Source organism: Ipomoea triloba, chromosome 10 (genome assembly GCF_003576645.1).
Source record: "Ipomoea triloba cultivar NCNSP0323 chromosome 10, ASM357664v1".
Classification (NCBI taxonomy): Eukaryota; Viridiplantae; Streptophyta; class Magnoliopsida; order Solanales; family Convolvulaceae; genus Ipomoea; species Ipomoea triloba.
In genome coordinates this window covers 10,462,111-10,475,378 of record NC_044925.1, presented here as the reverse complement: position 1 = coordinate 10,475,378, position 13,268 = coordinate 10,462,111, and the positions used below count along the sequence as shown (strand labels likewise).

Genomic DNA, 13,268 nt, shown 5'->3' with positions numbered 1-13,268 from the left:
ACATCTTCTACAAGACTCTTGACGAGACGTTGTTTCCAAGAGTGAGGAAGTGCAAGACTGCAAAGGAGATCTGGGAGACTCTCATGCTCATAGGTGAAGGAGATGAGCAAGAAAAGGAAAACAAGCTGACCATTGCCATGAAGAAGTTAGAGGACTTCAAGATGGGAGCAATCGAATCCATCGCAAACATGGAAATTAGATTCATGAAGCTACTAAGTGAGGTAGCTAACCTAGGCAAATAGCCAACGCAAAAGGAGATCAATCTGAAGATTCTCCGTGGCTTTCCCAAGTCATGGGAAATGAAGGTCATAGCCATGAGAGATGATCGAGATCTCAAAGTCACTCACACCACATAGATTTTCAGCGACTTGAAGGCATATGAGTTTGAGCGTGAATCCATACACGAAGTAGAACCAGAAACAAGGAACGTGGCACTAGTTGTAAATCAGCAGCCATCCACATCATCAAGGTCGAATTCTAACCCTACTGAATTTTTATCTAATGAATAATTTGCTTTGTTTATTTGGAAGTTTAAAAGGTTCATGAGAAAGAACTAATCTTAAGACAAATCGGCCACACCAAGTTCATCTAGCTGAAGACATACTGATAGGATGAATCAATCAAAGATTCAAGAACCCGAAGAGTCTTAGATCTTATGCTATAATTGCTGGAAGCCTGGTTACTTCAAGGCTGAATGCCCTTATCTAGTGGTCCGCAAGCACCAGGAACAAACAAAAGGATTTGGCAATGAAAATGTCACGAGGAATGCACCAGCAGAAACTAGCGGTCGTAGCGCCAATCACTCGGGTGGTCACTAGAAGAATGAACGTAGAAGGAAGGCATTGGCTGTTGAAGAGACAACTAAGAAGACTGTAATCGAGTCATGCACTTCCAGTTCAAGTTCAGAAAGCGAAAGCTCAGGATATGAGAAGGGACTCATCTGCCTTTACAGTCAAGAAGAATCATACGAGGACATGTGCTTCATGGCAAATGATGAGGAGGTAAACTCTCAAAACTCCTCTACTGAATGTGACTCTGATTCTAGTTGTAATGCAGATCCTATGGATTTAGTTTTCAAACTGATTAAGGACTTCAAAGTTGTAAAGAACACTCACTCTAAAACTCACTCTAAACTGAAAGAAGAGAATGCTCGACTTTTGGCCAATCGAGAAAATCTCAAGAGCATTGTGCTAAAAAATAATGAGATGCTAAGCTCGATGGGTCAGTTCGAGAAGCAAATTCTCTTACTCAAAGAAGAGTGCAAAGCAAGAGAAGTTCGAGAGCAAAATTTGCGTAAGGTCATAGCGACATTTACTAATTCGTATAAAATAATAGACTGAATGGTAGATGATCAAAAGCCATCTGGGAATAGAGCTGGGCTTGGCTACAATTCCAACTCTCAAGCACAAGTCCTACTGACCAAACCATCAGACCCTTCTACAAGTGGAGGTTTAAAGTCTATGTTCGTTCAAGGTCAGACCGTGCAACCCAAGCCAATGATAGTTGTTGAAAAGAGAATGACACCACAAACAACAAGCCAATCAAAAGGAAAGGAAAGGATGTACAACGTTTTGTGGAACCCTCGAGAAGTGGTAACCCGAGGAGTGATCAATACACGAATCAATATAGACCTAGTTATGGTAACCCGAATGGTTACTACACGAATTGTCAACCAAGGAGAAATAATCAATCGAAGGGTAAACCCAGCAATAACAAGAGGCAAAACCATTCACAAAGGCTACGCAATCGTCAGCCTAATGGTAAGCCAAGACATTACCCGAATGGTCAATTTAATCATGGATTTGCTAAACCTCAGAGACAATCTAGAAGGTCAATGAGAGTTGCCGGAAGACTCTTTCCTTCTGATGAGGACTGGTTTATAGTTCATGAGTCGATGACAAAAGCGTAATTTCAACGGCATCAAACACATAGACAAACGTTCTATTCTAAGGTGCATAGCAACATGCCAAACCCTCAATTTCAAAAGGTATATGCACCTTAAAAGTCCTAAAATTTTTACAGCATCCCGTATGATTACCAAGTATTTAACGGCTATAGAGGACCGAGAATGGGCTTAACAAGCTCTAGGTTCGCATGGTTGCCTAAGCTTACCGCTAATCCCAACAGGACCCAAGAAGGTATGGGTAGGGGTGAGCATCGGTCGGTTACGGTTAATAACCGACCGATAACCGAATAACCGATGGCATTTTTTAAATCTTCATAACTGACCGAAACCGACCGAGCATACCCCTCTAACCGACCAAAACCGATTATTTCGGTTTCGGTCGGTTTTTTCGGTAACCGAATAACCGAACCTCCACAATTAATATTATATTTAATGTTTATATATTATAATATATTAGTTAATTTTTATAATATATTAGTTATTTAGTTGTGTGTAAATCTGTATATATATACATAAGTACAGTAACTTTAGTTAGTTATTGTATGCATGTATATATACAGATTTACACATACAGTTTACATTATAATAAATCTTCCCTTCACATGCGTACTGTATGTATGTATACATAATATATATATATATTGCGTCGGTTATTCGGTGACCGCGGTTATTATACCTTCATAACAGATAAAAACCGAAAAATCGAATAACCGAAATGTTTTTTAACTTTATAACCGATAACCGAAATTATCGGTCGGTTCGGTTATCGATTTTATCGGTTTTTCGGTAATTATGTTCACCCCTAGGTATGGGTACCTAAGGTTATTTAATCTTTGATGGCAGGTAAGCAGGACCATATGGTACGTAGATAGAGGTTGCTCAAGGCACATGACCGGAAACAAATCTGGGTTGAGCAACTACCGAGATATGAATGGTCATAAAGTAGTTTTTGGAGGCAAGTCTAGTGCCCAAACCAAGGGTGTTGGCACACATCAACAAGAACGAATTCATGATTAGGGATGTATCTTATGTCGAAGGATTAGTATTCAATCTACTAAGCACAAGTCAGTTTTGCGACAAGGGCTACAAAGTGGAATTCTCCAAAGACAAATGTTGTGTAATCAGTGAAGAAAATGGAGAACTAGTTCTTTCAGCAAGGAGAAGAAAGAACATGTATGTTGTCACATGAGAATCGGCAAGGCCGAATGTATGCCTAGTAGCTAAAGGTAAAAATAACTTGAGTTTAAACTTAATTATCTCAATTTTAAAGCCATTAACAAGCTAGCTAGAGGAGCCTTGGTAGAGGGACTACCAAATGTGACTTTCAACAAGGATAAGATTTGTGAAGCCTGTCAAAAGGGAAAAAACAAATCAAGTCCTCGTTCAAGTCAAAATCTTGTGACACGAACTCTAGACCCTTGAGTTTATTACACGTGGATTTGTTCGGTCCAATCAACCCAGTCAGTTTAAGTGGTCGAAAGTATACTCTAGTAGTAGTAGATGACTACACTCGGTATACTTATGTTGGTCCCAAGGGGATGGGGTACAAGTCTAGAGGGGGGGGGTGAATAGACTTGTATAAGATTTTGCAAATCTTTTCGACCTCTCGTGTGTATTGAACTTAGGATGTTTAGGTTCGATACCTCACGAGGTGAAGACAAAGTTTTATGCGCAGCGGAAATGTTATCCCCTTTTAGTTAGCACGAGTTTGGGTTAGTTCGAGAGGTGTGATTATATGCAGTGCAATCGAGAAGTTAGCGAGAGATAAAAACAGAAAGTAAATGCAAGAGAGATTTTTAAGTGGTTCGGCCAACCCGCCTACTTCCACTCTTCTTTCAGAAACTCCCTGGAAGGATTGCACTAAAAACTTCCCTTTCTAGTACAATAACGAGCGCTTGAGCTTTGATCACCAAGCCCGCCTCAAGCCTCAGGTTTTTCGCCCCGCTTCCAGTTACTCCACCTCTCGAGCACTTGACCTTTGATCACCAAGCCCGCGTCAAGCCTCAGGTTTCTTTCGCTCGGACAGCAGCCAGGTTACTCCGCCTCTCCTCAGGTTTTTCTCCCCGCTTCCAGTTACTCCACCTCTCGAGCGCTTGACCTTTGATCACCAAGCCCGCGTCAAGCCTCAGGTTTCTTTCGCTCGGACAGCAGCCAGGATACTCCACCTCCCTTGCTTAATCCAAAGCAAGACGTTGTTGATAGTCACAGTTGAATGTAATAATCTCCAATCTGACCACAAGCTATCGTTGAATCAACTTTGATGTAGAGCAGCTTTGGTCACCTTCTGGATGTATGACAGTTTAGCTTTGTAACTCTCTTCGAACACTAAGATGTGTTCTCTCGCTGTATTGAATATCAGGATGATATTCCAAGTTAAGCACTTTGCACTGGAACGTTTTTATCAGACACCTCTTGTTAACCTCTTGACCTCTTTCACAACCCCTTTTTCTTCTGTGTCTTTACGTCCTTATATATGAGAGTAGAAGAATAGTTCCGTTGGAGGGAAAACTATTCCGTTTGAAATTGGTCTCCCACGCCGAACATGGGTCTTTGCACAATTTCAGCATTTTTCATGGAGTAGTGGTCTTGTAACTTGAGCCTTTTGTTTTGTAGTGAATATTCCATATTCCACTTTCTTGAGTTCATGCTTCACTTGCTTCTTTTGGATAAAGTTACTCTTTTTATGTTCCCATCATTCCTTGTTTGGGGAATCTGACCACTTCAGGATTGGTGCACTTCTTGACCGTTTGTGGTGGAGGTCTGACGTGTCATCCACTTCCGTCCATTTTGAAACCTCCCACTCAGCACCTCTTCAATATTTTATCTCCATGATATTCTTCTTCTCCAAACTTAGAGTATTTTATCTGCACATGTTGACTAACATTCAGCCTCTTGGAGAAGTGCCGGTTTATCGAGACCATAAAAGATGTCTCGACCACTTGATGTTTCAATCCCATGTATCGAGAGGTCTATCTCTCGAATATTCTTTACGTCTCGAACTCGATAGGTATATCGAGAGGTCCTTACCTCTCGAACTTGGCTTGTGTCTCGAGACTTAGTTGATGTCTCGTAGACCCTTATTCCTCCAGAGTTGTCTCGTGCCTGCTTCTGATCTATCTGTTTGCTTACAACACGAAAACTTCTACGTTGTTCAAACAAGTTTACCTTAAGCTTAAATATTTCCCGAGTTGAGCTCAAATTACCCGGTTGTATTTTCGCTCTTAGTTTACTTATCGAACTTACATTGTTTTGCCTATGTATCGAGACTTGGGGATTCTTACTTAACAGTTGGTATCATCAAAACCTATTACATGATGTTCCTAACAACTTAGACATTGTTCTTAAGGAAAAAGAACGAGACCGAGAAGATGCTACCTAAGCTGTTGAGATAACTTCAGACAGAGAAAGGGACCAACATTATAAAGAGAAAATCAAATCAGGGTACAGAGTTTGTCAACAAGGTTATCTAAGACTTCTATAGTCAGTTTGGAATCCTTCATCAACTCTTAGCGGTGAGGACTCCACATCATAATGGAATAGCCGAAAGGAGGAATCAAACACTTAAGGAAGCCGCAAGGACGATGATTGCTTTTTCCGGCTTGCCTAAAAGATTTTGGGTCGAAGCTGTTAACACAGCATGTTACACTCAAAATCGTTCCATTATGAACAAAGTTCACAGGATTACACCCTACGAACTGTGGAAAGGCAAGAAACCAATTATGAGCTACTTTCATATCTTTGGTAGCAAGTGCTTCATTCACAACAATGGGAAAACATATCTTAAGGCTTTCGACGAAAAGGGAGACAAAGGAATTTTCATGGGATATTCAGTTGTCAGTGAGGCCTTTCGAGTTCTCAACAAACGAACCATAGTGGTCGAAGAATCCATTCATGTTGTATTCGATGAAACATCAATCAGCCAAGATGTTGAGAAAGTGTCTGAAGATATTGATCGTTCATGTATTTAGAGGGTAGGAAGAAAGCAACTTTATTACCAGGGGCGCTAACCCAAAATAGTACGTACAAAGCGCGAGATATTGGCGCAAAATGACGGCCCAAAGAATACATAAATAATAAATACTATAACCTTAAGGAATTGAATAGGGCCCAAAATGACGGCCTGATAATAAATAAATAACAAAAGCTAAAGGAATAACAAATAAAACAAACTAAATATGTTACCAACAGGACTTGAACCTTGGCGTGCTGGTACGAGAGAGAAGACTCAGACCAATGGACCAGGAGGCGTTTGGTGAGCCAAGGGATGCCTTTTAAGTGGAGGGAAGGCACCCTATTTATATTGTTGTAGGACTCATGGATCGTTGACAAATGGACGGTATCTGACAGCCTTCATTCTTGGCCACACACGTGTCCCCCACTACTTTGCTTCTAGCGCACTCCCATGCATAAGTGGAGCTTCTTGCCCTTTAGTACACAAGATCTTGAGTGGCTTGGTAGTTAAAACCTTGTGTTGTTATGTTGAAATTCTTGGGTTCAAACCCTTTAGCAGTATTTTCCCGCTTGGGCCAATATTTTCCCAATAAAATGGGCCCCGGGGTCCCATGTCCCCATCAATAATAATATAATGCTCCCAAAAAATAAAAGAATCATTATTTTCCATTGAACAACATCCAACGTGGGTTTGGTAGTAATTAATGAATTGTTAGGAATATTTGTATTTAGATTTTGATGAGCCAAAAATGTATTTTAGTTTGAAAAATTAGAAAGCCAAAAATTTCGTAGAGGTATGTATCTAAAAGAGTTAAGAAGTCCACTTAGAAGAATTCTTGGAGAATGAAGGAACTATGTTTGAATCGGACGGAGCTTAAATTTAATTGGAGCACTAGAAGTAGCAAATGGTTGAAGCAGCAGAGATGGTAGAAGACTTGTATACATGATGAAGGGTCTCTGGTTCGAATCCCCTAAGCCACGAAATTTTAGGAAATCAGAACTTCTCAGAATATTACTACTTATATATTATTTACAGGCATAGTAAACAAAGGATTGAGTAGAGCATTGGAGTTGAACTTGGGAAATGATCTAAGTGGTGCTGTGTTCAAATCCCAGGAGAGTTTATTTTGAGAAAAATTAATTCAGATGAAAATGCACATTGAAGACTGCGAAAATGCACATGGAAGATGCCAGATGAAAATGCACATTGAAGACTGCGAAAATGCACATGGAAGATGCGAAAATTCATGAAGGAATATTACAAGGAAGTAATACAAACACAAAAAGACAAAAGAAGAATATTACAAGGAAGTAATACAAACACAAAAAGACAAAGGTGTATAAATCTGATTTGTTCAAATTGTCCCACTTCAACGGATATATTTGACTGATTTGTTCAAAATGGTTTTGAGCTGTGGTGGAGGTACGGAGATACGAAAATAAGGAGAAGAAATCTATTTACTACATTCCAAATAGATGAGGAATATCTGGAGATTGAATACTACATTCCAAATACATCAGGAATATATGGAGAGGAATACGAAAATGCAACTCAGCACACTACCTAAACCACATGGAGACTGCAATCAGCACATGAGCAACAATAAAGAATTATTTTTTTCCAACGGATTAATTCTTTTCATCAGCTATAAATACGAGACACTTGAGCAAGAAAAAAAAAAAGAGATATACAAGTGATAAGCAAGAAAGGCAGTGTGAAACATCTGAGAGTAGCAAAGCAAGAAAAATTCGAAAAATCAGAAACCCATATCTCTAGTCCTTGAGAGTTGGAGAAAAATATTCTCTTTTACTACCTTGTATCAAAATTTCTACTGAGTGTAGACAGAGGGCTGAGTAACAAGAGAAGCTTGTGAAAACCCTGGGGAGTGTAGCTTTGTGCGAGACACTCGTTGGTGTAGGAGTATAGCTTTGTGCGAAATACTCAATATCTACTAGGTGTAGATAGAAGTGCTGGGTTGGCACTTGGTGTTCACTATTGTATCTGGGTGATTGAAGATAGTGAAAGGAGTATAGTGGACGTAGGCTGGGTTTGGCCGAACCACTTAAAAATCTCTCTCTCATTTATTTACTGCCCATATATATTTTTGCTCTGCACACATAATATTCATGCTCACACACACACTCTAATTTGCAGCATAATATTTTCTAAACCCAGTTACTATTTCGTCACTATTCATCACTATTCATTCTTATCTGGGTTTGCTATTATTTGTTATCTCTTACGTCCGCATGCAAGTCAAATTTATTATATATCACATTTGAGCTATTCCAAGTATTTCTATCGTATTGCATGTGATATATCTCCTCTCCTTCACTGCGTTTTAATTATAGCATTTTACGTACTTTATTCCGCTGTGCATTTCAAGTTCAATTTATTCACTTGGAATTATTTTTAGTTAAAGTGTTATTAATTTTTAATTTGCTTGAAAAGTCTATTCACCCCCCCTCTAGACTTTTCACCACCCATTCGGGACCAACAAGTGGTATCAGAGCAGTTGTCTATTTGAGTCAAATCTTGACTGCTAGACAGATCTAATCTTCAAAATGAAGAAAGATTTAGCTCAGAACTTATTATTCTCTCTTGACAAATTTGATGATTGGAAAATACGCATGCAGGTACATTTATCCGCTCTTCACGATGAAATGTGGGATGTTATCTCAGATGGTCCTATTGAAATCATGAAGGTCAATCCTTCATCAATCCTAAGCCCAGATGGACCGCAGTATGTTTCAAAGCCAAAGATGGAATGGACTTCTGACGATAGATTGCGAAGTAACCTGGACAATATAGCTAAGGATATACTGTTCAAAGCTGTGGATGATACAATCTTCCCAAAAATCCGTAAGTGCAAAACAGCTAAAGACGTGTGGGATGTCTTAATCCAAATCGGCGAAGGAGACGAACAGGAAAAAGACAACAAACTCACAATTGCAATGAAGAAGTTTGAAGACTTCAAGATGCTGCCAAGTGAAAACATTGCGGACATGGAGGCTAGACTGGTCAAAGTTTTGGGAGAAATTAGTGATCTTGGAAAGACCATTAATCAGAAAGAAATCTCTCTCAAAATACTCCGCGGACTACCGTCAAGCTGGGATATGAAAGTGACAGCCATGCGAGATCATAGGGATCTAAAAACTGTTTCAACTGACAAACTCTTTAGTGATCTCAAAGCGTACGAGTTCGAGATGAAATCAAAACTTGAGGAGGAACGTGAAGAAAGAACCACAGCCTTAGTAGCCGAACAACCATCAAACTCAAGGTTAGTAGGAAATAATGATTTTTTATCTGACGAACAATTTGCTTTACTTGTTAGGAAATTCAAAAAATTCATGTGGAAAAACAACTTCAACAATTCATCTCAAAGAAATCAAGGAAGTTCATCCAGAAGACCAAGAAGGGAATTTTCTGATGATAACACAAACTTGTGTTACAACTGTAGAAAACCAGGACATTTCATGGCAGAATGTCCATACCCCAAGGTAAGTAAAAATCAAAATAAAAATACTTCTAACTCTCCACAGGAAATATCTGAATCAAAGGATAGAAGATTCAAGAAGGATAAAAGGAAAGCTTTAATAAGTGACCCTCTTGAGACAAGTGGGTCTGAGGAATCTTCAAGTGATGAAAGTGATAGCTCAACGGAGGATACTGCACTGCTGTGTCTTCTAAGCATAACCAGTGAATCAGATTTCCAAGAAAAATGCCTAATGGCGCATGAAGTAGAAGAAGACGAGGTAACATCTAAATCTTTTGATTATGTAAATTCATCTTTTTCTAGAGAATCTATATTTCAATTAATGAAAGATTGTCAAACTGTTATGGACACTCATTCTCAACTCAAAGAGCGCAATGATTCTCTAATTCTTGAAAAAGATAAAATAAATGAGAAATTGCAAAATGCTTTACTTGAGATGAGAAACTTGAAAGCTGAAAATATTCGCCTTCAAGAAGAGTGTAAAGCTAGAGAAATTAGAGAACATAATCTTAGGGAGACAATAGCATCATTTACACATTCATCCAAAATAATGGATAAAATGGTAAATATGCAAAAACCCTCAGGAGATAAAGCCGGACTGGGCTATGATCCTACATGTTCTAAAATTTCTGAAAAATTGACTAATTCTACTACTTCTTTAACTAATAAAGCCCAAGTAGTAAAATTTGTCAAAAGTCAAGATAGCACTATGAGACAAGGAATTGGTTATCAAACTAATGCTAGAATAAACACTGCAAGGCCGAAGCTTCAAAGCAATAATTTTTCGCCAATGCAGAATTTTAAAAAGCATGAGTTTGGTTCTCGTAAGAGATTTACCAATGAGTCAACTGCGCAAAGACCTCATAGGAAACAATTTCCGATGATGAGGTTTGGTAGGGATTATCCTACTGAAGAGGACTGGCATGATGAAATCAAACCATGGACAAAAACGAGGTTCAACGCATTTCATTTTATTAAACAAATGAATGTTGGACAAATGCCAGTCCACAAAAAGAATGTCCAAATTCCTTATAATTATAATACTGTCAATGGTTACAAATCACCTAATCTTGGATTAATGAGATCTAGGTGGGTTTGGATGCCTAAAATCACTAACAAGGAAGGACCCAAACAAATCTGGGTACCTAAAAATACTTAATTGTGTTGCAGGATATTTGGTACTTTGATAGCGGATGTTCTCGACATATGACCGGCAATAAAGCTAGTCTTGTAGAGTTCAGAAATATCGAAGGACCAAAAGTCATATTTGGTGGAAATGATCATGGAATAACAAAGGGAATCGGAACTGTTATCAAGAATGGTCTAAGGATTGAAAATGTATCATACGTAGAAGGACTAAAGTTTAATCTCCTTAGCACTAGCCAATTCTGTGACAAAGGATATCTTGTAGAGTTCTTCAAAGACAAATGCCGAGTTAAAGAAGAATCCACAAAGAAAACTGTGCTCACCGGAAGGAGAAAGAAAAATATGTATGTGGTTGATTGGAGCGCAACGAAGGACTCTGTATGTTTAATGGCAAATAACTCAAGCACTACGAGTTGGGAATGGCACAGGAAATTAAATCACTTAAACTTCAAGTCTATTAACAAGCTTGCAAAATGTAAGTTAGTTGAAGGTTTACCCAACATTGTATACAAGAAGGATCAAATCTGTGATGCGTGTCAGAAAGGAAAGCAAATCAAGTCTTCTTTCAAATCTAAGACACAAGAATCTACATCAAGACCTCTTAGTCTACTACATATGGATCTCTTTGGTCCAGTAGACCCGGTAAGTATAAGTGGTAAGAAATATACTCTTGTTGTTGTTGATGATTTTTCCAGGTACACTTGGACGATATTCATCAATAAGAAGAACGAAGTGGAACAAAGATTGCCAGAGCTCTTGCAACAACTTCAAAACGAAAAGGACGCAAAAATCTCCAAAATCCGTACAGACAGAGGTACAGAATTCGTGAATGGTGTGATTCAGGCCTACTGCAGTTCACAAGGGATTTTGCACCAACTATCTGCCGCAAGGACGCCACAACAAAATGGTGTAGCCGAAAGAAGAAATAGAACACTTAAAGAAGCTGCACGGGTCATGATTTCAGCAGCCGAACTACCCAAACGTTTTTGGGCGGAGGCTATCAACACTGCTTGTTATACTCAGAACAGAAGCATGATTCACAAAATATACAACAAGACACCATATGAATTATGGAAAGGGAGAAAGCCTAATCTTAGCTATTTTCACTCTTTTGGTTGCAAATGTTTTGTTCTTAATAATGGTAAATCGTATCTAAAAACATTTGATGAGCGTGCAGATGAAGCAATATTTTTAGGATATTCGTCTACCAGTAGAGCATTCAGAATACTAAACAAAAGGACAGTGGTGGTAGAAGAATCAATTCATGTTGTATTTGATGAATCACCAAAAATCCAAGAACCAAATACTCCAAATATGGGTAAGAACGTCCATAATGATTTAAGTGTTACTAATGATTCTTCTGAAGATGATGTTTTACAGGGGTTAAATGATCTAGAATTAAATTTCACTGAAATTGGAAAGCAGTACATAAATGACGCAGCAGGTGATGAAGTTGAGGCTGACCTTGGAAATGAGGATGGAACCAACTCTACAAACCAAAACCCATCTTTCTCAATCCCACTTACAAATAACCTTACTCTGTCATCCTCTCCCCTAAACAACTTTCAACCAGATTTGAAATGGCTCAAAGATCACCCTCAAGATCTTATTATTGGAAACTTGCACGATGGTGTGAAAACAAGATCTTCTACAAGGGATGCTTTGTTTGCATGCTTTCTATCTCAAATGGAACCGAAAGAAATTGACGAAGCTTTAAGTGATGCAAGTTGGATTGAGGCTATGCAAGAAGAATTGAATCAATTCAAAAGAAATGATGTTTGGGAGCTTGTCCCAAGACCAAAAAATCACAATGTTATTGGAACTAAATGGGTCTTTAGGAACAAAGCAAACGAAGATGGCATCATTGTTAGGAATAAAGCAAGGCTAGTGGCAAAGGGATATTCTCAAGAAGAAGGAATAGATTTTGATGAGACTTTTGCCCCAGTTGCAAGACTTGAAGCGATCCGAATTTTCCTAGCCTACGCTGCATACAAGAATTTCACGGTTTATCAAATGGACGTGAAAAGTGCATTCCTTAATGGCTTACTTGAAGAGGAAGTATATGTTGAACAACCACCCGGATTTGAGGTACAAGGTGAAGTTGACAAGGTTTATAAACTAAAGAAGGCATTATATGGGTTAAAACAAGCACCTAGAGCTTGGTATGATACCCTATCAATGTTTTTAATTAGTTGTGGTTTTACCAAAGGCCTTGTTGACAAAACCTTATTTAGAATTCAAGAAAATAATCATATTTTATTAGTACAAATTTATGTTGATGATATTATTTTTGGAAGTACTAATGCCAATTTATGTGAGAAATTTTCTAAGCTTATGCAAAACAGATTCGAAATGAGCATGATGGGAGAACTAAATTACTTTCTTGGATTGCAAGTCAAACAATCGAAGGAAGGTATATTCATTAATCAATCCAAATACACAAGAGATCTTATCAAGAAATTCGGCTTAGAAGGAAAAAGCTCAGTCAAAATTCCAATGAGCACATCTCTCAAACTGGACAAGGATGAAGAAGGCAAAGATGTTGATCAAACGAAGTATCGAGGAATGATTGGATCTTTGCTATACCTCACTGCAAGTAGACCCGACATATCATATTCAGTAGGTGTATGTGCGAGATTCCAATCACAACCCAAAGAGAGTCATTTTCTTGCGACCAAGAAAATTATTCGTTACCTCAAAAGCACTATCAACGTTGGACTGTGGTATCCAAAAGAAGGTAACTTTGAACTAACAGGATTTTCAGATGC

At 38.6% G+C, this 13,268-nt stretch overlaps 1 protein-coding gene across 1 annotated transcript; it reads left to right on the top strand.

Moving 5' to 3' along the window:
* Positions 1 to 1,340: 1,340 nt before the first annotated feature.
* Positions 1,341 to 2,923, top strand: LOC116033123. Its single transcript, XM_031275880.1, has 2 exons — positions 1,341 to 1,760; positions 2,750 to 2,923. Exons 1-2 carry the CDS (start codon positions 1,341 to 1,343, stop codon positions 2,921 to 2,923), a joined length of 594 nt encoding a protein of 197 aa, XP_031131740.1.
* Positions 2,924 to 13,268: the final 10,345 nt, after the last annotated feature.

Excerpts from the sequence above, each read along its gene's own strand:
- LOC116033123 (XM_031275880.1), top strand. The coding sequence starts at position 1,341 with ATGGTAGATGATCAAAAGCCATCTGGGAATAGAGCTGGGCTTGGCTAC. Across the intron at positions 1,761-2,749 it reads ACGCAATCGTCAGCCTAATG|GTAAGCAGGACCATATGGTA; the intron begins GTAAGCCAAGAC and ends CTTTGATGGCAG.